General features: G+C 51.2%; 1 protein-coding gene across 1 annotated transcript in view; it reads right to left on the bottom strand.

Annotated features, from left to right (window-relative positions):
* The window catches only part of CCND2 (cyclin D2), a 30,574-nt gene extending 8,804 nt beyond the window's left edge, over positions 1 to 21,770 (bottom strand). The window contains exons 1-4 of the mRNA XM_007089662.3: positions 21,265 to 21,770; positions 19,242 to 19,457; positions 16,399 to 16,558; positions 7,018 to 7,166 (exon numbers count right to left, since the gene is read on the bottom strand). Coding sequence (XP_007089724.1) covers positions 7,018 to 7,166; positions 16,399 to 16,558; positions 19,242 to 19,457; positions 21,265 to 21,459 — 720 coding nt within the window. The 5' untranslated portion in view covers positions 21,460 to 21,770. The remainder of the gene's footprint in view (positions 1 to 7,017; positions 7,167 to 16,398; positions 16,559 to 19,241; positions 19,458 to 21,264) is intronic.
* Between the last annotated feature and the right edge of the window lie 843 nt (positions 21,771 to 22,613).

Raw genomic sequence — 22,613 nt, 5'->3', positions numbered from 1 at the left:
CATGGCACAGCCATTTGCTGAAGATTTCCTGATGTCAAGTTTGTGTAGAAAACCTTGCCCACACCACCACCCCCTCTTCCCCTCCCCAGGAAACCTCATGCCCCCTGGACAATCCTGTCCAGCATTCCTTCCTGTATTTGGGTGCCATGGGGAGGTAATCAGGATCAGCACACCTTCCACCCCCAAGATACGACCATCTCAGGATTCCATGATCATCACTGCATTGGCCACACCAAGCATCCCTGAGAAAGATCGTCCTCCAAATGAGACAGAGCTCAGGAAAGCTAAAGAACCTGATTTCAGGCCGTACAGAGTCTTCCCTTGTGGGTCACCAATGTTTCTACTGTTTCTGGTATTTAGTCTTCCCCTCCAGCGGCCTGAAACCGGAAAGAAAGTTCTGGAAAAATCCTACAGGGAAGGCTGGGACATTTGGCAGTCACTTCTACTGGACATCAGAGCCAAGGGCCTTCAAGATATGAAGTGTCACATTTATAGAAGTTCCAGCCAAAAGCACGTGTATAGGCTTTCCCGAATAAACTGAAGGAAGTTTTCGTATAAAACACTTCTTCAACCCTGTTTTAATTTTAATCTATACTGTTACTGATGATGGCCAGCTCTTGACCTTTGATACCTCTTACTTGAAGAGTTAAGTAATGACTACAGCAGTTATCCCAGAAATGAGGGACCCTGAACCCCATTCCCTGTTCTCTTCTAGATTCACCTGGGACAGAGCAGGAAGTTAAATGTCTCTGGGGCCACTCATGTCCCCGCTCCTGGAAAGCTTTCTGGGGCCTCTGCCTAACCCTGCTCCAGGTTCCCCTTCTTCACAACTTGGCTGTTACCAGCTTGACTGTTAACTGCAGATACTACCACCCTTATCTAGATGAAAAACTTCAGGGCAAGAGCCTCTCATAGGAACAGTGTCGAACAGTCTGTGATGGTGGGAACAGAGAAATCAGCACCCTCCTGCCCAGACACAGAACTCACTCTCTGTATTTTTAATGCCTGCCTTTAGCATATTGTTAGGAGCCCTTCTTGGGCCTGCAAAGAGCATGAGGACTTCCAGTGAGCTGATGAAGAGGAAAATGTGTGGTGGCACCACTACCTGCGGCCAGACATGCCTACTTCACACACTCCTGTCCAAGGAGCCCCTGCTCTCCCGAGCAGAAGGGCAGGACAGTGCATGGGCCTGGGGTGGGGGAAGTGGTGACCTGAAGGGAGGGGTACCCTGCCACAAATCCAGCGGGGCCTGGAAAGAAAAAGGAGGCAGAGCCGGAGAGGAGCAGAACTAAGGTCATTTCCAAAGGGCAGAACTGTGGGACAACACACACAGGCGATTACAGAATCGGGGAATCTGGGGGTCTGAAGGGCTTTTGGAGCTCAGACAGCCACATGCCCTCATTTTGCCGCTAGAGAACAGAACTAAAGCCTGCTTGTCCCCCAGTTACATCTAGTTAAAAGCTAAGCCTGGCTTTAAATGGGCAAGCCTCCAGCTTCAGAACTGCTTCCCCTGACACCCTGTGCTTCTTCCCAGCTCTAAGTAAAGACATATAGGGCAGAGAATCTCCAAGAGAGGGAGTCATAGCCCAAGTGGCTGAGGCGGAGGGGGGCACGAGTGGGGGGGAACCAACAGAGCTTCCAGTGAAAAGATGCTACGTGCATGCAAAGTGCAGCGGCTCCGGGACCTCTGCTTTCCGGCAGCCTCCGAAAGTACCAGTCATTGTGTTAAGATGCCCCAAATTAAGCTGATTAAAAGGAAAGCCATAATGCTCGTCTGTCAGCCCGGACAGGTGGCACTCCACAGTGCTGGAGGTCGGGCAAACCTCCAACTTCGATGATGATAGGCCCCCTCCCTTGGCCCTGCATGCCCCCCCCTCCCCCCCCAGCCCCAGAGCCCTGACAGCAGTGTTTGTGATCTCCAGCTCGTTACACGGGCCTCCGACTTCCTCTGCTTGCTGGCTCGGGCTCCGCGCCCTGCACCCTCCTCGGCCTCCATGAATGGGCTGACGGAACTCCTACCATTAGCCCTCAGTGTAACTGCATCACTCCATTGTCACCACACACGCACTGCACTCAACAGGGGGACAAAGGGCTGAATGAACCCCAGACCCGCGGCCAACTCAGGCAGAGACAACTTAGGAAACTATCTCATTCTTCCTTTCTTCACAGGCTGTTTGGCTATTTCCTTGCATACCAAATGAGGCCCGCAGAAAAAATAAGGCAGGAGAGGGAAGCATCAGCCTCCACTTCTATCCCGTCCCCCTCCCCACCCCCAGCCTCCCTTCCAGCCACTCTTCACAGGGTTCCTGACCACAGGCCCTGTGGAGTCTGCAGAGCCCCAGTCCTACAGGAGTCTTTAGGAGAAGGTGCTGTGAAGGTGTCAGTGCCTCTTACTAAGCAGGACAAAGACACGATGCTGGGGACCCTGTGAAGAGCATGTAGCCAAAATCGAGACTTCTTCCACAGCAGAGCTGATGGGTTTTTAATAGCTCTCGGACAACCAAGATCCTAGCATGCCAGGATGACCCTAAGGAAGGGATGTTCTAGAATCTTCTCTGGGTGATATTTAAGAATGCGACAGAGTTTGGCTGTAACCCAGGCAGAAAAGGATGACCTTAACGATCAGGTGACTAGCGTCTAGATCTTCTTCTGTTAAAGATCTCTGGGTAGCTTCACAGCATCGTCATGGCCCGGGAGCCCAAGTTCTGCCCTTTTTATTAGGCGACTTGTAAAACCGTGTCACGTGAAGGTGATGTGATTTGCTCAGGACCCTGACATGTAATTAGTGCTAAGAAATCTCAGGCTTTCCAAAAGACCTGGGGGAGACCAAAGAATTAGAAACCCACTCGAAGCCCATCTGCCTGGCCTTTGTCTGCCGTTCCTTCCTTCCTGCTTCCCTCCCTCTCTTCAGCATCATTCCCAAGACTCTGCCAGGGGCTCTGGATAAAGAGCGCAGTAAAAGTTGGGTCCTGTTCAAGAGGCTCTATAGACAAGCGAACAGAGAGATAAACGCTGGCACAAAGCAGGAGCCGAGCGCGGAGGGGACGGAAGAGGAGCCCCAAGTCTGCCTGGCGAAGCCGGGAAAGGTCCACTGGGGAACCGGGACGCTCGGTCCCTCCTCTCAAACTCACCCCTGGCAACGGAAGGCCCGGTAGAAGTTTCCCCCAAAGCCAGCACTGCCTCGCTGGCTGGCGTCTGTTTTTAGCAACACTTATAACTGGAAGGAAAAAGTACTTAAAATATACCACCCTCTGAGACTTTTATTCCCTGTAAAACTGTCAGGCTTCTCACTCAGCTTTCTCTTTGGAATGAAGCGTTCCGGTTTATTTTGGCAACCAGAGGGAGCAACAAAGACCAACCTTCTCAGAGCTGCATGGGTCCCTCCTGTCAAAGCTATCTGCCTCCAGCCAGTGACCCAGAGGAATCAGGGGGGACTGGCTGTCTCAGAGGAATCGGGGTTGTGGGGGGGATGTGCTCTCAGCAGTTTGACCCCTGACAATGCACAGCCAGAAAACACCGTAAGCTTGAAGACATCACAAATAACGAGGTGCACTGGCGAGTGCACCACTGTGGGGACTCCAGCGTGACACGTCAGCTCTTTCTGACTCCTGTCTGTCCTATCTTACCAGAGCCCATGTGCAAAACGTGGTGCTGTGTACTTGACTTCTCCATGGGAGAGCTCAACACAAACCTGTGGGCATTTCACAGTGTGGGTCTGAGAGCATTGTGTGTGTGTGTGTGTGTGTGTGTGTGTGTGTGTGTGTGTGTGTTTTAATTGTGGCAAAATAAGCTAAATGTAACATTTACCATCTGCATCATTTTTTGGGTGTACAGTGGCATTTAGTGCGTTTACTTTGCTGTGCAACCACCTCCACTCTCCATTTCCAGAACCTTCTCATCATCCCAAAGTGAAACTCCATACCCATTAAATAACTTCCTCTTCCCCCCGCCGCCGGGGCCCTGGTAACCTCTATTTTACTTTCTGTCTCTGTGAACTTGACTACTCTAGGTATGGCACAAAAGTGGAATCATGTATTTTTGTCTTTTTGGGTCTGGTTTATTTCACTTAGCATGTTTTCAATGCTGTAGCCTGTGTTGGCATTACACTTCCTTTGTAAGGTTGACTAATATTCCATTGCACTCACTAAGGAGAACACATCTAAGGAGAATACATACCACATTTTGTTTCTCCATTCCAAGGACATTTTCTATCATCAAGTGGACTCTGCCAGGAGGCCTGCATTTTACAGTAGGCCTAGTAAGCTCCTTCCTCTACATTTAGAGTATATAACACTGTAGCATTCATTTCCTTATGATCTTAATTTGCTAGGATTTTGCACATTTCACTCTCGATTTGTCTTAGGATCGCTAAGTTCCTTCAGGCCAGGAACATCAGGTCTCATCTTCCATGCACTACCCACCTGCCTCCACTTCTACCTCCAAGCCATCCAGGCTTTCCTCATAATGCAAGCCTGCGGCTAGTGAGCCCTTAGTCAACATTCCCAGGAATGAACGGAGAGTCAAGTGCTTCAAACACCCCACCTCTCGACTCATGAAATAGTAAATGAGCTCAGGAAACAAAACTTGCCTCCCTCCAAATGCTAATGCTTTCTAAAGCCACTCCTTTCATTTTCCTTCACTCTCAGCCTCAGCACTTCAGACAGCACAGGCAGACAGATGGGAGGAGACCCAGCAGAACTCACGGAGGGCTCAAGTGGTTATCTGAAAAAGTGCTATGGATTTTACATTCTCCTCTGCTCATGCTTGGTTTTTGTTTTTTGGGGGCTTTTTTTGCTTTTAATTTTTATTTTATTTTTGAGAAAGAGAGAGACAGAGAGACAGTGCTAGTGGGTGAGGTGGGGGGAGGGGGGGGTGGGGCACGGTGGGCAGAGGATCCAAAGCAGGCTCTGCGCTGAAAGCAGAGAGTCTGATGCGGGGCTCAAACCCACAAGCTGTGAGATCATGACCTGAGCCAAAGTCAGAAGCTTGACCAACCGAGCCACCCAGGTGCCCCTCATGCTTGGTTTTTAAATATTAAGATATGTAACTGAGGGCCCACCGGTAAACATGTAACATGTGCATGCAAGTCCAGTGCAACAGCTGGGATTTCTAAGAGACCTCTGAGCGGGTTTGCATCCATTTAACTCAGTCTGACAGCTAACTTGGATGGACTGGCTACATAGTATCTGAAAGGGGCAAGCACTTTCTCCAGTTTGCCCTGAGAAACTGATTTGCAGTCTTGAAAAGCACCCCAAGAGACTCCCAAGAGACTCCCAAGAGACTCTTGAAAAGCACCCCAAGTGGCACCTCAGGAGTGACCTCTGTCCATCTGAAACCAGTAAGGGGTGATAAAAGGACATGTGGAGAAGGCGGGAGACCCATGGGGCAACCGGCCAATTGGAGCAGATCTATAAATATCTTAAAGAGGTTACAGTGCCTGGGGTCAAACTGTTGTCACTGACATTCTTGTCTCTCTGGGGTGGGTGAAGGAAGAGCTGGTCTTAAGCTGGTTGCTGCTCGGGACTCCTTTTTGTAAGGCAGCCTTAATAGGAGATATTCAGAAAAGGAAGGAAGCTTCTCATTTCTATAAATGTTAGGTCCTGTCCACGATTTGTCTCTGGAGGATTAGAAAAGCATTCTGCACGTGAAGCTGCCTGGAGGGGTCTTTTCAATCTCTATTTTGGAAACCATGTTTTTAAAGCCTATGTTTTGGACCTAGAATTTTAAAAGCCTAAGAACTGCTTCACAGCAGGCCCCTAGGTTCCATGAGGCCCTTTAACACCTCCCTGCACTACTTCCTTGAGATGGTGATAAAGGCCAAGGCAAAATACAGATACGTAGGTGAGAAAGCCAGGAAGCTGCAGCCTCACACTCTCTGAGCTTCAGCCTTCTGCTCAGCATCCCTGTGGGGCATCAGCCACAGGCCCACAAACCACATTCTCTCTTAACTCAATATACTCCCACAGCAGGGCATTCGGAATCTCCCTGGAACATCCAGAGGGGGCATCTTCGTGTGGACTCTCCAGGGCCTCTGAGCTGACACACCTCTCGGAGTTGGTTTGGAGCAGAGGCCCTTCCCCAAACAAAAAGCTTTGGGAGCAACCACAAGGGTGGAGCGCAGAGTTCCCAGGCGAGGAGTCTGAGCTTCCTGGGTCCAGTCCCAGCTCTGCTAGTGCCCCACCCCCAGCTGCTTCCCTCAGCCCTCCGCATGGAAAAAGTCCCCACTGGAAGACGCAGGAACTGCCTCGCTGACCTCTCAGAACCACCCCGGCTCGGACCTTCTAAGGACTGCAATTTCCTACCAGCTGAATCAGAGCCTCACTTGACCCTGGTCTCTCAAGACCTTTCTTCTAAAGAGCTTCAAATTCTGGCAAGCAGAACTGCAGCCTCTGGGCAGTCCACGGGGCACAAGAATGGAAAAATCTATAGCTAATAATAGTTCTTTGAATTACTCTGGCTCTTTATTCTTTCAGAAGTACTTTTTAATCCATTACCACATTAAACAAAAGGGAAGTGAGAGGCGGGTGGGGTTGAGAGGTGTGTCAAGGCCAGACACCATTCTCGTGGCAGGGCACCTCTTAGATCCCCACCGCCCCCAGTGCAGCAGAGCCAGGCTCTAGTCCCCTCTCCATGCTGTGTCTCCACCTTAGTGGCTGTAAGCAGAGCAGCACACTGTGGGGGAGAGGCAGCCTGAGGACATGTACATAAATGGAAATGAAGCAACGATTCAGACCCATGGGGAAGCCCACACCATGAAGGAAAATTAGTAAACAGCCCTCCTCCCACCTTGTTATCTGCCTGCTAGGCTCTTTTCTCTATTTAATGGCACACAGGCTTTCAAACCCTTAAGAGGAAGCCTCATCTGTTGGATTTTGTACTACCTTGGATGTTGATCTTGGAAAACAGAAACCACCAACAAAGAAAAATATCTCCAACACATCATCGTCAGGCCAACTGTCTCCCTCCCTGGGCTGAGAAAAGAGACATCTGGTTTTAACCAAGATGGCATCCACCTACCACATCCGTGTTGGTGATCTTGGCCAGCAGATCTACCAGGGCATCACCAGTGAGCGAGCTCACGTCCTCATCCTGCTGGAGCCCACAGATGGCGGCTCCCACGCTTCCAGTTGCAATCATCGATGGCGGGTACATGGCGAACTTAAAGTCTGTGAGGACAAGAGGCAGAAGGTCAAGGCACAGGAAGAATCTGGATCCGGGAGCTCCCCAGCTTGAAGATACTCAGATATAGGGTGGTGATAGATCAGCTGCACAGGTAACCCCTTACCCCACAGACACAGTCTCTTTTCAGTCTTCCTTCACAAGATGCCCTTTATTTATTTATTTGCCATCCCTGAGGCAGGTCCAGAGCTAAAATGGGAAGACTGAGGCAGGGACGGTAGAAAGCCTATCTGAGTGCACAGTGAATTCTCAGAGGATTCAGGTCCCCCAATCCCTCATTCCACAATCCTGTGAGGGGTTAGCATATGCAAGGGGCAAGAAACATAGTCTCCTCTGGGGGTCATGGCAGGAATAGAGGAGGGAGGTCTGAGACGAGTCCAGACAAAGTAACCTGTGTGCCACAGAAGTGAGACAGACCAGGGGATCTAGACGGTGGAAGGCAGGAAAAGTGTAAGTTGGTAACATTTTATAAACAATAATCCTGATGTGATCTTGCCATATTCTGTGGCAAGTCAACAGGGACTGACATGGCCCATAACAAAACAACAGATGATTTCATTAAAAAAAGAAAAAAGGGAAGTGAGAGAAGCAGTAATGCAGGAGACAGTGCTGAGGGCCAAGTTTTGCACAATCCTCAGCTTCTAACCCAATGCCAAGGGCCCTCAGAATATTAGGAGGGAAAGCAGGCACCCAGTATTAACCACTGCATCACACAGATGACTTGGTTTAGATTTTATGGTTCTTGGGCCCTAAGATCGCATTTTCTTGCTGGAGAAAAAGAGCGGTTTGCTAATGAGATGTACACCAAGATCGATCGGAGGAGCTCAAACCCTCATCCACTTCCAGTTCTCCACAAGCAAAGAGAGGGGAGGCTCCTGTGAGGCCTCAGCATGGGAGACCAAACGCCTCGGTTTCCTCTGAGCACTCCCACAAGCTCTCAGGCTGGGGGATCGAGATCAGCCACTGCCCAGCCATCAAGGAGGAGACAAGGACACCCACACCTTACTCCCGTTGCTGCTGCTACTAACTGCTAACTACCCACATGTACAGTCCCTTCCGGGCTATGTCCCAGTTAATCCACACATCCACCACATACGGTGGGCACGAATGCCCTAACGTTGCGGATAAAAAAGGGCAGACTTCTGAGAACTTAAACTGCCTTTACCAGTGCCTTATGTTGATAGGTTAAAGAGGTTCCTTCCATCACTCACTGTCGTCAGTCCTGGAGTGGGGTAAATCCTCCAGTGTGCTACCTCTGGTTCTAGCATCACTCCAGAGAGTTTACTGTACAGAGCAGTGCAAGAAGGGGGGTGGGAGGGAGGGACAGAGGGAGGACATGTGTCACACTTCAAATTACAGCATAAACATTAGGTCGAAACACAAAGTTCAACCTAACATTTCCCCTTTTACTGTAAATGCCCTATTACAACAGCATATTCCATAAAAGCACTTTTATAGGTGATCCCATTGTCCAGCGTCATGTTGGTGTTGTCAGAAACACTGCTGGAGCACTGAACCACACACACACCTCCCATGTTGGCCGAATCCCATGAACAGAGCGAGCCTGGCCGCCTGTCAGTCTGTTTCTATCCTTGGCTTTCTTTCCTTCGCTCGCTCACTATTTCTACTTCTTGAGGGATGTATACTACCGTGTTCTGGCCAAAGCCTGCTGTCCACTAACCCCTTCAGTTCCTTCTCTAGCCCCATGGATGGTGCCAAAGTCGGCCTCCCTGCCTCCTGCTCTGCTGTAGGTCTCTTCCACATGGGCTCACAGGAGTGTTTCTCTGCCCAATAACCTCGTTAGCTTCCCCCTGTGACATTCATAATGCAGAGGAGGCAGCCAGCCCATGGCCTTGAGCCCACAAAGGCCCTGGGTGGGAGCATCTGGCAGGGAAGGACAGGAGGATATCCCTGGCCCTCCCTTTCCTCTGTCCCAGGCCTCAGACCGGGAAGCACACCTCATACATGCCTGTCTTTTGTCACGCTGCTGCACGCAAAACTCACTTCCAATTTTAGCAAACTAATTAACTTCTGGAAGCCAGGGGGTATTTACAGGGTGGTCCTGGGGTGCAGCAGGTGCTAAGGTTGCTGTAAGGACTCTACGTCCCTTCTTGTTTTGCTAGGAAAATGCTGAAGGGCATCCTCCTAGGGATACGGTCCCCTGCCTCCTGGAATTGGGGAGCATCATGGACAAGAACACAGCTGCCTCTTGGCAGCTCAGACTGGGGAGTGCTCCCGCAGCAAGGGAAGAGCTGCCGGAAGCTGGGCCAGTCACTGCTCTTCTCCTCTGCCACCCACCACAGCGGCAAACCAGGGTCTCCTACTAGATTCCTGAGCACCTGCCAGGCTCTCCTCTGGGTAAGTCCAAAGGAGGTGACATTAGAACTGAAAACCAGATCCACATTGTGGGACCTTGGGTGAGTCACTTCCTCCTCCAGTCCCTGACACTCCATCTGTCTAATAAAGGGTGGGGTTGGATCGGTGTTTTTCTGACTTCCAGTGTTGCAGCTCATTGTTGGGTCATGAAACCCATTTGTGGGTTGTTTTTGTTGCTGTTTAACGGAACAGAACAAGATAGAAAGTATCAGGAAGTAATCATGTAGTAGAAGTAAATATCCTCTTGAAAAACTTTTGTATCAGTCTGATGTACATTTATGTACATCCTGAGTTATGTTATAAAATGTATTTTCTTTCTTCACGGCTTAGGTCAAAAAGTTGGGAGACAGCAGGCTGGCTCATCTCCCAGGTGCCTTCCAGCTCTACTTTGCTCTTCCTTAAGGATCTAGAAGAGCCACCCCCGAGAAAAGGACAAGCGAGAATCACTAGAACAGAGCATAGCTTCCGTCAGCCAACAAAGTCACGAGGCATCTCTCTCCACAGACAGCAGTGCTAGTTCCTCACGGCATCAGGGGCTGCCCCAGGACTAGGCTCAGGGACAACCCCTCTCTGCTGGTGGGGAAACAGCAGAGGAAGAAAACACCAGAATAAAACATCTGAAGGGTCATGTCCTCGTACTAGCTCTAGTTAGCTAACCTCCACGCTCACCCGTGGAAGGTTTCACCCAGCCCATTCAGCCACTCCTGGAAACCATAAACTTTGGCTTGAAAAGTGTTCACCAGATCCACTTGGGCAGGGGGGCTGGACAGAAAAATCAGATGGCATGCACGCTATGACCAAGAATACAACCTCCCAGAAACATCTAAATAAATGTACATACATGCACATGCATGTGGTTGAAGCAGGAGGATTCACAGAAAACATTTTAAACTTTCCCGCAGTTAGATGGAAGAAATGGTAAGCAATTTTATAATACTTTCTCTTAATATTATTCTATTTCAGCAAAAAGAAAATACCAAGTAAAAATCTCTTAGAAATCTCTACATGTCTTGGTCAAAAATACCAACAGGTTGTATCTTGGTGCAGAGGCATATTCAGGGGCAAGGGTCTCTCTCTAGCCTCAGTTGCCCACCTGAAAAGGTAAGAGGTAACATCCTGAGCACCCTCCTTCCTCTGCAGCAGAGTGAGAGGCAATGAACTGACCAGTGATCCATTCTGACAAAGCACAAAGGGTTCCTCCCCGTTCCAGGCAGCATGGATTAATCTGCCGCCCCAGTTGAAAAGCATAGTAATATAATACAGCATGGTGCCTTCTAAATGGCTAAGTACATACTACATGGGTAGCTTATAAAAAAACTTCTCAAAGAAAGGGGGTGGTCAAGGGGACAGGAGCATGAAGATACTTAGGAGGACACTCTCCGAGGGCATGAGAAGGATTTGGGCCAAGCAGCTGCAAGAACTGTAAGATGGAGATGTGGAGGCCGATGACCCACCACCTACCAGCCGTGTGAAGATGGACAAGTTACCTGAACCCTATGAGCTTCCATTTTCTCACCAGCAAATTAGAAGAATAATTATACCCACCTGGTAGGGTTGTTCTGAGGACTCAACTAAAATGATCCATGTAAAAGCACTGTGCTTGGCTCGTGGTAAGCTATCAAGTGTCATCACCATCACTATTCTGACCACGGGAACCTCCAACGGAACCGTGAAGGGGAATTCTGACTGTTGGAGATTCTGTTTAGCATCGGCAGGGGAGAGGAGGAAGGTGCCCAGCATCCCTGGGCAACAGGCGGATGCTGACAGCAGGCCAAGGGCACCAAGACCGCCAAGAAGAAAGGCTCTGTGCCGCCTGGAGAATCTTTCACTGTCACTTGTGTTGTGGGTCCCAGAAATGACCTCACTGAGTCCCTGAAGCCTCATGCTGGTTTGTCAGGAGTGGGAGAAAATGAGGCCCCCATACGATGAATGGAATACAGAAGTTGGCAATGGTCTCCCCGATGTGCCCCATATCCACTCAGCTGCGGTTTGCCCAGAGCCAAAGAGCAATGCCCACATACCGGAAGCCTCTGACATGATGTTCCCCCCTCCCGGGGAGGTGGTGGAGGCAAGGGGCACACCTTGGGGGAACCCCAGCTCTACTGGTTGCTTACTCATCCATGTAGCAGTAGTGGTGAGGTATTAATAAACCGTAAAACTCATCTGTTTCAAAACACTTCCTTTCACAAGTGAATCAATGAATTCTTGAGAGGTTAGGTGACTTGTCCCATGTCCAGTGCTGGGCCTGGGGTTAAGGTCGGGACTTCTGGACTGTAGACCCAGTGCTCTTTATAACTTACCAGAATGTGAACAGCTCCTCAAGGCCACCTCCCACATCCCACTAAGGAACACAGGGTGATTTTCCTATCAGAAGTGGGAGAAAAGCCCCCAAAAGCAAGCCCTAGCTCAGGAGTCAGAGACTCCTAGCCATGGCACCAGTGATCTGTGTGGCCTGTACAACCCACTTAACTTCCCAAGACCACCAGAGGCACTCTGGGGGCCCCACTGGGCTTCTTAATCTGGGCAAGGGCAGAGAGGGCTCCATATTCATCAACTCGCTATCTGCAGGTCTTGGTAAAATTTCGCTGAAGAAAGAGTCTGAGCTAAGCAGGTCTAAAACCACAGATTAGATGGCCCTGCACGTAAGTTTAGTGCAGATTGTTTTGGCTACGATGTGGAGGCCTTGAAGCAGAAGAGTGATGGCCTTGCTTCTGACCACCACTAGGGGGCGGGAGATACTCAGTCTGAGGCTTAAGACCAACAGGGAAGCCCCCCCCTTTCCCATTTCCCCCATCTCTCCCCCTCCTCCCACCTGCAGCAAGGTGGAAGGTTAAAAGGCCAGAATCCCAGATGCTCATTGGCCAGCAGGTGATGGCCGCAGCACACACCTCACCTACCACCCCTGGAATAGGTTCAGCACACCCTGTCCTTGTGGGGAAGGACCACGGTGACATGGAACACTAATATAACTCCAAAGGCCTAGGTGGCAGGAGGAGGGGAGGGAGACGGCTGGAGAACAGCAAGCAGCCTACTCCTCATTCATTGTCCGGCCAGAAGGGAAGTGAGATAGCCCTGCCACACTGCTGGTCCCCACGGGATGCGCCTGCAGAACTGACACTGTCGGCTGCCCACGCCACTTCCCCTCAGCTCCGCGCCCTGTCAGCTGTGGGGGCAACACAGAGACAGGAAGGTGGCTTAAATTCTTCCCACCTGGCAGCCGCCAGGGCAAACCTTTTTGGGGTAAGGGGCCAACCCACCTACCTTCTCCGGGCCCCGGCTATAATTCTATCTTATGATAGAAGGTTATGAAACGCCTTTGCGTAAAGCCAGGAAGGCTGGAAATACAGCAGTTATCATCACTGGGGCTTCACTGGGGCTTCATTGGGGCTCCAGGGCTCAGGCCTCAGGGTGGGGAGCCTTGGGTGGGGCTACTCAAGTGCATGCTGCAAAGAGCTAATAAGCAAAACACCTTGAGGTGGGGCCCGAGGCAAAAAGAGGGAGATGTGGGATACCATGCATAGCTAGGGAGGTTAAGCACCTCCACCCCACCCCCACACCAAGTTCAAACTCAGTATCATTGGCGTTTCTAGACTAACTGGAATCATCTGTTGAGCGTGAGATCCCGCATCAAGAATCCTCCAGTGCCAGAGTGCGATCTTGAGTCGTATTAAACGGTACTTCTTTCCTCATTTGCAGACCTGGGGGACTCTACCATCACACCTACGACCAGGGGGGCACTAAGGCCCAGTCCTGCTTCCCCAGGATCAAAAGCTCCAGGAAAGGGAATGCCAGGGGCTGTCAGTTATGAAGGTCTCCCTCTCCCTCCAGTGCCTTCACTAACCATGACTGGCCCAGAGAGGGACACCAGGCAGGTGGAGGCAGTCTCTCCTGCCAGAAGCCATTTTGAGATGAGTTGGGGGGGGGGGGGGGGAGAGAAGGGCATCTCTCTGCCTTGCCACCATCTTACCCTCTAGCCCCTAAGGAAAACTGCAGACTCGCTCCCCTTCTCATGGCCCCTCTCTGCTCTCCTGCTCTCTCTTCCCCTTTCACACACACACATGCACTCCCCGCACAGACTGAGGAACTACTGCCAGCTCTTTCACAACCAACTTATCCCATAAACTAGCCACACAGCCTAGAGGATTGGCTACCATCTCCTCCAGACCCACTGTAAGTCTGCAAGACCCCAGCCACAGGTGCCTCTTGGGCTTCAGGGCAGAATATCCAGGATTGGGGGACAAGGACAGAGGCGTGAGGTGCAAGGAGCAAACTGGACCTCCTCGGTATCACCTACCTTTGGTTCTCAGTTACCTTGTGCCTGCCGCTTGCCAGACAGTCCTAGGCACTCAACCATTTGTCACACCCTGGCCCCAAAAGGATGCGTTTCATCTAATTGGAAGGTGTTTCCTCCAAGAAAAGTAGATCTGGGCTTTTATACCATCAGGCCATCTGGTATAAAACTCCACAAAGTGAGGATTCTATGTAACTTGGTCATTCATACAGACTCAAGCACAGATCTAGAAAGAAAAGCCTTGTGAGACACAGCCATCCTTCCTAGACTCAGGAAAGTTCTGAGGAGCCCCCTCTGCCCTGACCAGTCCACACCTAAGGCTTAGTACATGGCTGGTGGTCTTCATTTAGTTGGAGTTATTCCCTGTATCCTTTCTTAGACCTTGCCCAGAGCTAGCTCATGGCTCCCCAAAGGCAGTCTTCGTGACTTCCTGTGCCACTCCTTGGACCTCTGTCCTCAGTGCCTGAGTTCCAGCTCCTTATTCTGGCCCCAAAGTTGGCAGCCACCCCAAGGATCTGGGCAAGAAGGCCAGAAGTGGGGGGATGGGACCCCCCAATTTTAGAGAATGGGCCTTTACAGAAGCTGGGGATCTGCCCATGCCTGGATAATTCCACCTACCATCCCTACCCCAATCAGAGATCAGAATGGGGAATGGGTGGACAGACCCCAAAAGATCTGTCAGTCAAGAGACAAGGTCAAAGCAGAATTCTGGCTAACAGCTGGGCAATGGGGGAGCTTCGGGTCAGAGGGTCGGGGGTCCTAGGGCTAGAGAAAAAAGGACTGGTTGACCCCTCCCCCACAGTGAATCATGACAATGGAGACGAAGGGACAGCAGGGCCTGGGAGACAAAATGACAAGTCAATGAGGGATTGACCTCTAGGGCCCCAGGCCAGACAGCAAGAGAAGCGAGGAAGCAAAAGAATGGCTACTGTCTAAAAGTCAGCAAGGTATCCACGGGGGCTCTGAAGAATGGCCCCCTCAGGGCTGCAGGAAGGACAGCTTACTCTCTCATAAAGGGGCACAGGACACATTAACATGGCCATGGGCCCAGTCTGGATCTGGAAGGGCAGGACTACAGAAAACCGGTGAGAAAAAATCTAAGCCCTAGAATCAAATGTGGGTGGCTGGGAACCCTACATTCACGCCAGGGAAGGCAGAGAGTAAGGGGTCCTGTTGAATTGGATTAAGGCAGTTGCAACACTTAAACATGGAGATGGTGGCATTTTCACAATTAGTACCACAACACATTGTCTACACGTTCCTTGGTTCATAAAGTACCTCTTTGCACATTGTCTCTTTCTGATTTTTGTTTTCCTAACCACCCTGAAAAGGCTGTTAAGATCATGTATCAACAGGTGTGTTTTGCAGATGAAGAAGCTCAAGTTCAGAGAGGTTAAGCAGCCGTCCAAGGTCATCCAGTGATAAGTAGCAAAGCCTGAACTTTTGACTGAGAACACAGAGCATATACACTATTGCATATTGTGTGATCCATTTGTACATACTTACAAATAACATGTAACAAAACATTGGAAAAAGGTAACCCAGGAGTCCCATCTCTAAAATTCAACAACTCTTAGCGAACTTGGGCTGAACCCTCTGGATACCCCCCCCCCAACTCCCCCCCAACCCCCCCTCCACCACAAAACAAAAGACCTGCCCAGTCAGTTCTTTACCTATGATGTCTTTACCTATGACTAAGGTTTCAGGGTCTCTCCCATGGCCACTACCAAGGAACAAAAATAGTAGAAACTGGCCAAGGCTCAGTTTAATGAGACAGTTGTCAAACCACTGCCTTTAGTTTATTAGGGAAATGCAAAGCAAATGGGCCAGTAAGAACTATGTATCAATTGTGGGATCAACGTGGTGGGTGGAAAGCTTTTAATATGAAAAAGCCACTTGCGCTTGCTGGTAAAGGCTGCAACCAACTCAAAACAGCAGCACTTAAAGGGAGGGCAGCAGAACTTAGTGCTCAGAAGGTGAGTCCTTGATGAGAGCCAGCCAGGTTCACTCCCCCATCCACCAGTTACCCAGCAGTAAGTGCCCTACAGTAAAGAGAACTCCTTCAACCTCCCTTACTGCTTATCAGGGCAGGCAGCGTATTTATCAAGACAGTGTTCCTTTAACCTATATTTGCCCCCACCCCCCCCCCCAAATTTCCTCTTGGCCTTATCTCCAAGCATCCTTTTCCTCAAAAGATTAAAGATTTAAACACAACCAGAGAGCAGTATATATAATCTTCAAAGAGCACTTTAGACATCATAAAGAATATTTTAACAGGCACTTTTTTTTTTCCGCTTACCACACCTGTCCTCATAAACCATTTATGAGTTTAGTAGAAAAAAAGAATACACCAGCTCAGATAAAATAAAGAACACACAACCTGGGCATGAAAACCTTGTACTCTAGATTACTTGGGACCACCCCTCTCCTGAACCCCTAAGCCCATGCCAGTTAGTACCCCCATCAGTCTCTCCCTGACCACCCCCCAAAGGGCTCTTCAGCCTGTGTCCCCGCCCCCCACAAGGCCCCCTCCGGCTCCAGCCTGCTCCTACCGGTAGCACACAGAGCAATGAAGGTCTGCGCATGCTTGCGGATCAGAGACAACTTCTCGCTGGGCTGGGGCAGCTTGCGAAGGATGTGCTCGATGAAGTCATGAGGAGTGACAGCCGCCAGGTTCCACTTCAACTTCCCCAACACCACCAGCTCCCACTCCTGATGAGGGAGGGAGGGAGGGAGACAAGAGTATAAAACCCAAAGGCTGACCTGGTGTCAGGGACCAGGGGCTGGGGTCCGGACCAGTTCTAATGATGTTCAGGAGGATGCTGCTGGATCCTGAGGTGGGCCCATTTGTCCAAGCCCCCCACCCCCCCCCCCCCAAAGCCTGGAAGTCACTGGCATCTCTTCTTCTGCCTCAAATGTGAGGCTCCACCAAAAATAATGAGAGCCCAGGTAGCTGTTGCCAAGATTCTACTTTTTCCTAGTTCTTTTCCTCTTCGGCTCCCCCCACCCCCCCAGCCAACATGGACCTCCATGCAGTCCTGTTGCCCCCCCCCCCCAAGAAAGCTGAACTTACAAGGCACTGCCAAGGTCATTGTGGCCCTTAGGTAGTAATTTATTGTACAGGTCTCTATCGCTGGATTAATAGTCTTTTTTAATCCTCAGGGGAAAATGATGCACACAGATAAAGCTCAAAATAAGGTTCCTTGGCTCAACTCCTTGGCAACCAATTTACTTGTAATTGGTGCCAATAAGTGCCACTTTTCTCAGCTTTAAAACTTTCCCCTCGACACATAATGCAGAAGTCTTGGGGAAATGACATTCGGCCAGGAGAGTGCCCTTTCCCTGGCACTCTGGGACATGTTCCCTGGTGACATGTTTCATAGGCCTCTGTCACCGAGACTGGAGGACCCACCAGGATGGTCATTAGCAACCCCATGCTGCAGCTGGAGGTTGAACAGGGCAAAGTGAAGGTGCCTGGGCAAAGTCATGGAACCCCTCAGTCCAAATGCTGAGGGGGGACAATATGACCCCCTCTCTCATGGACTTCTCACCATTGGTCCACCTAGTGAAAATCCTTTTTTCTCCCTTACTGAGATACATTTGGGGAATTGTGTTCAGAGTCCAACAGACCAGAAAGGAAACTTTAAAACTACGTGCGATCAGAGGGAAAACAGGCCTATCCATTAATCATCTTCAGAAGAGACAGGAAGAGACCACCGTGCCAGTGCACGCTACTCTCCCATTCACCCTAAGAACCCCGGCTCTCTTCCATTTGCTACACCAGCAACCAGAGCCCCAGTCCCCTCCTGTAGCACTAGGTGGCTGTGTGATCTGAGGGGACTCCCTTCCCCTTCCAGAGCCTCAGATTTCTCATAAGTAAATAGGAGGATTCCTGTACCTCCCACCTTCTGGGATCAAGAGACAGGGAAAGGGGGACAAGGCAGGGTGCTTGTGAAGCAACATGAATTGGCTTGGCCGGTCCTGGAAAAACGGGTGCCAAAGAACACCACGACCCACCATCACGTTGAAACAAATGAGCCAAATGGAAGATTCATTTTCCTGGTTTCCCGTTGAGAAAAACAAACTGGTGATGAACTCTAACGACTTTTCCTTTACATGCTTTAAAGTCCCCCTTGGCTTTTTACAGAGGATTGGGGTTTAAAAAGAGGAAAAAAAAAAAAAAAAAAACTGGTAAAATTACTACACAACCAGTGTCTTCTAAGATGGCTTGAAATTCCAGCCCTTTCTTCTCACAGGGGAGTGTGAAATAAACCACTCGTCTTGTACTATTATTAAAGGAAGCAGATCTCCCAGAAGAAAGCACCTTTCTGGGCCTCCCGGACCAAACCAGAAGCAGCTGAAATCTGGCAGCGGTTCAAAGGTGAAGTCATTCATGCCCCTCTCTACATTCCCCGCAATTCCTCCCCCAACCTTGCACATGTCTGCCACTAGATGGCAGCACAGCCCCAGAAAGGAAGGCCTTTTCACAAAGAGCTCAGTTCTGGGAGCCAGTCCTAGCCCTGTGGACTTTGTGCAGGCCTTCCCAGTAGGAAGGGGGAGGGGCGATCAGAAGGAGGTGGGGGAGGGGGCTCTTCCAAACAGTGCGGAGAAAAGGTGTGCAGACCACAGAAGGTGGGCTTGGGAACCACTCTACCATTCCACACTGCTGCCACATGGACGCCTTGAGTGTGAAGCTGTGGGGAAAATGAGTTAGACTGGGTGGGGAAAAGGTTTGCTGTTAGAAAACCTGAGTCAAGACAGGACCCCTGTCACCATACAGAGGTCATCGCCGGCCTCCCCGGGAACCAGGCCTCAGATTCCTCCAATTAAAGGACAAATTCTGACTTGGCTCAAACGTCAGTGAGCTGATATTTAGTGAACAGCTACTATGTGCAGGTATCTTGAAAATTTATAGACAGATAAGACATTACCTTTGAACTCTGGATTCTTAGGAGACGCACCACAACACCCTTTTACCACGGGAACACATGCCTACCATGTGGGAAGTTGAGCTATTTTCTCAAAATTCAGTGGTTGAAAATTTGGAATTTAATTAAAATGTGATCACCGTGTTCCAAGTCTCCCCTACACACACCCATGCATGCACACACGCGCACACACACAAGTGCAAATGAATTCCCCCAACACAAATGTCGCGGGGATCTTATTTGTGGATGTAGCCTCAGGGCTTAGCATGGTGGCTGGCACACAGTAGGAACACAAAAAAATTCGTATTAAAAGCGGTATCTCCTAAAGTGTGAAAATCCCAACGATGTGGTAATTTGGGATCCTAAGGATTCCTTTGGGGAGCAGTGGGCAGAAGCTTATCAGGACAGGAGAGAGCAAAGAAGGAAGGAAGAGCAGAAAGGGAGAAAAGAAAGGAGGTAGGCATTACCAGCAGCTCCTGAGGCTTGATGGAGTTGTCGGTGTAAATGCACAACTTCTCTGCTGTCAAAGGGATGGTCTCTTTGAGCTTGGAGGCCAGGAACATGCAGACAGCACCCAGGAGCTGCAGATGGGTCTTAGGAGTTGGGACCCCAGCCAAGAAGCGGTCCAGGTAATTCATGGCCAAAGGGAAGACCTCTTCTTCACACTTCTGTTCCTCACATACCTACAATGGGAGTGGGGAAGGGTTGGGGGGTTGAGGGAATAGTGTCAGGAAAAGACAAAAAAAAAAAAAAAATGAAAGGCACAACCTATGGAAACAAGCAAAAATATTTAATTTTTGAGTGGGGAGGGGGAGGGGAGTAGGCTATGTGATAAGAATAAAGAGAAGGAAAACGGGGTAAATCTAAATAGTCCATCCGTGCTGGGGTATTCCCCAAGAAGGTAAAAAAAAGAGGTGAATTGAACATCCGAAGCCAGGAGGCAAACAAATGCGCAGTAGCCGCCCGGCTCGGCGACGCTCCCTTTGGCTACTGACTTCTCCGCTCACTCTAACTCGCTCACACTCTCTTTTTTGGATTTCGTCATCTTTTCAAAAAATCAATAAAAATATTCTGGAGGCTCCGGGGGTCTTCTTCTTGGTCTCATTCGGATCCCCGGACCCTGCTCTATCATTCCCGACAATTGGAAAAAATGTCCGGGGGGGTCCCTGCGGCCCAGGCGCCGCTATTGGGGGGGTGGGTGGGGAGAGGTGGGGAAGAGAGGGGGAGGGAGGAGAGGAGGAAGAGCCGCAGCCTCGGCGGCTGGACTCGGGAGCATGGGGAGACGGTTTCAAAAAATAATGAAAAATCGAGGAAATATCCTAGAAAAGCCCTTTTGGCGTGAAAACCCCAAAGAGGATCCAGGCTTCCCGAAACGGAGGTTTCGGGTGCCGGAAAGGTCTGTATCTCGACCCCTGGGGCTTTGGATCCCGAGGGGAAACTTGGAGGGGTGAGCGCCGCGGCAAGAGTGTCCGGCTGCGGCCCACAAGGGCAGAAACTGGGGATCGTGGTGACGAGCTGGGGGAAAGCCGAGGAACGGGGAGCCTCCAGAGAGAGGCACGGGGGACTCTGACCTCTCCTTTAGGGGTGCCCCGACATCTCCCCCCACACACACCTCCTCCCCCCCCTTCCTACCCCACCCAAATCTCCGCAGCGAGGAAACTGGAAAGCCAAACTGTAAGTAACCTTCCTGAGGTGGGGGTTGGGGAAGAGGGCACTATTACAAGTGGGGTGGCCGGAATAATGGGGTGCGAGGAGGGAGCGGGCGACGTTTTCCAGCCTTTCCAACCGGAGTTTGCAAAGCAACATGGCGAAACCACGGCAGGTCCAGAGCTGTGCATACGTGGGCACACGGCTTGCTCGGCAAAGATTTGGAGCAAGGGTAAAGAAGTGGTTCTTTTGGGTTCCCCTAAAACACATGTTTCTTCAATGCGACTTCCGGGGCTCCTGAATTCTCCGGTTCTCTCCTCCTCCCTCCTCCCCCTCCCTCTTTCTCTCCCCCCCCCCCTTAAGTGCCAACGCGGAGTCGCGACCACATGCGGGGACCTGAGGCTAGGACGAATTTTCTCTGGCTTTTGGGGGGCTGCTTTTTGGCTTTTTTTACGTTTGGGTCCCGATTTCACGCTCCTACTCCCTTCTTCACTGCACCGAAAGCAGTGGCGGCCTCGCAAAAGACAGGTCGGCTGGGGGTGGGAAGAAGAGGCAGCCACATGCAGGCACACGCGCGCGGGATGCTCCCCCACCCCCGCTCCAGGACAGCCTCGTTTATCCCAGATTTTCCTCCTCCCTTCCCTATCCCCTTCCCCCTCCCCCAGTTAGCCTTGCATCCTGCAAGGAACAGAAATGAAGCCACGCGTCTCGCCAAAGGGCTCGGGGTAACCTCGCGCACAGGAGCGGGGAGGCGAGCGCGGAGCCTGCCCTCTCCAAGTTTTAGGTTCCCTGCGCTGGGGTGGAGTGGGGTGGGGGGAGCGAGTATCCTATCTGCAGACCTACCTCCAGCATCCAGGTGGCCACCATCCTGCGCATGTAGGGCTGGATGTCCTTCTGCACGCATTTGAAGTAGGAGCACTGGGGAAGGTAGCGCTCCTCGATGGTGAGCAAGTTCTGCAAAACGCGGTCATCGTAGAGCAGGTTGGCGTCCGGCACGGCCCTGCGGACCGGGTCCACCTCGCAGCACAGCAGCTCCATGGCCAGCCGGGTGCCCGCTCGCTCCCTGCTTTCTCCGGACTGGAAAATTGGGGGTTTTTGGAGGGGGGAGGGGAGAGGGTTCCCCTTACCTCCTTCCTTTGGCTAGGTAGGGGGTTTTCGGGAGAAAAGTTATGGGGCAGAGAGAGAGAGAGGCTGGGGGAGAAGAGAGGAAAGGGATGGGCGGTGGGAGAGGAGAGCCTCGGGGGCTGCTGACTCTGCCTGCCCTCCCCTTCAAAGTTGTCTCGCTCTCCCCTGCTCGCTCTTCTCTGCTCTGAGAGGCAGTGACGCAAACTGGCTGGGCAGTTAGTTCTCCTCCCTCTCGCCTCGCTCCCCTCTCCGGTTCCTCCTCCCCTTCCCTCCCCTCCCGTCCCTCCCCTCCTCCTTTCAATCTCTCCCTCCCTCCCTCCTTTCCCCTCTTGTTATTAAGGAGAACAGCAGCTGGCCCGACCTAACTTCAAACGCGGTCCCCCGCCCCCCCACCCGTCTCCTTAGCTCTCCGAGGCCCTCTCCCTCCATCCAGCCCGGCATGCCAGGGGCCCCGATAGGGGAACCCACAAAAAAACCCACACCGATTCCTCTTTAGTCCCTCTAATTTCGCACATTCTGTAGGTTGTATCATGCCAAAATACGACCAACTTGGGCTTTTTCAAAATTGATCCTTACACTCCTGCCCCTGTATGTAAGATCCGAGAATGACGGGTAGATTACTGGAAGATGAGGTAGGCTCGTGCAATTTTGAAACAGATCCCTTAAGTGAAAAATAAGGAGAGCGATTTTAGAAAATAGCAAGCTCGGATATCCAGAGATAAAGGTTATATCCCGGACGTTTAAGTTCCTGATCACTGCAAGGCTGTTTCAAAAGTCCGATTAAAGGGACCAGAACAACGTCCCCCCCCCCCCCAGCCCCCACGCCCGCATTTGTGTGTGGAGAGGAAGAGGAGGAAGGGGTGGGTGTTAGGAGGGAGGGGGCAGCTTCTTCGACGTGATAGAATGTGACCCTAGAGCAGAAACCAGCCCATTCTTGGGGGCGCTACAGGCGCCTTGGGGAGCAGCGGAGAGACGCCTAGGGCTGCCGCAGGCCGGCGGGGGGCGGGGGGGCCGGTTTGCAGGGCTACCATTGGTTCCTCCGCGGCCGGCGGCCACGCAGGAAAAAC

Source organism: Panthera tigris, chromosome B4 (genome assembly GCF_018350195.1).
Source record: "Panthera tigris isolate Pti1 chromosome B4, P.tigris_Pti1_mat1.1, whole genome shotgun sequence".
In the NCBI taxonomy this organism is placed as follows: domain Eukaryota; kingdom Metazoa; phylum Chordata; class Mammalia; order Carnivora; family Felidae; genus Panthera; species Panthera tigris.
The sequence above is the reverse complement of the archived record's forward strand: the minus strand, read 5'-3'. Positions and strand labels throughout refer to the sequence as shown.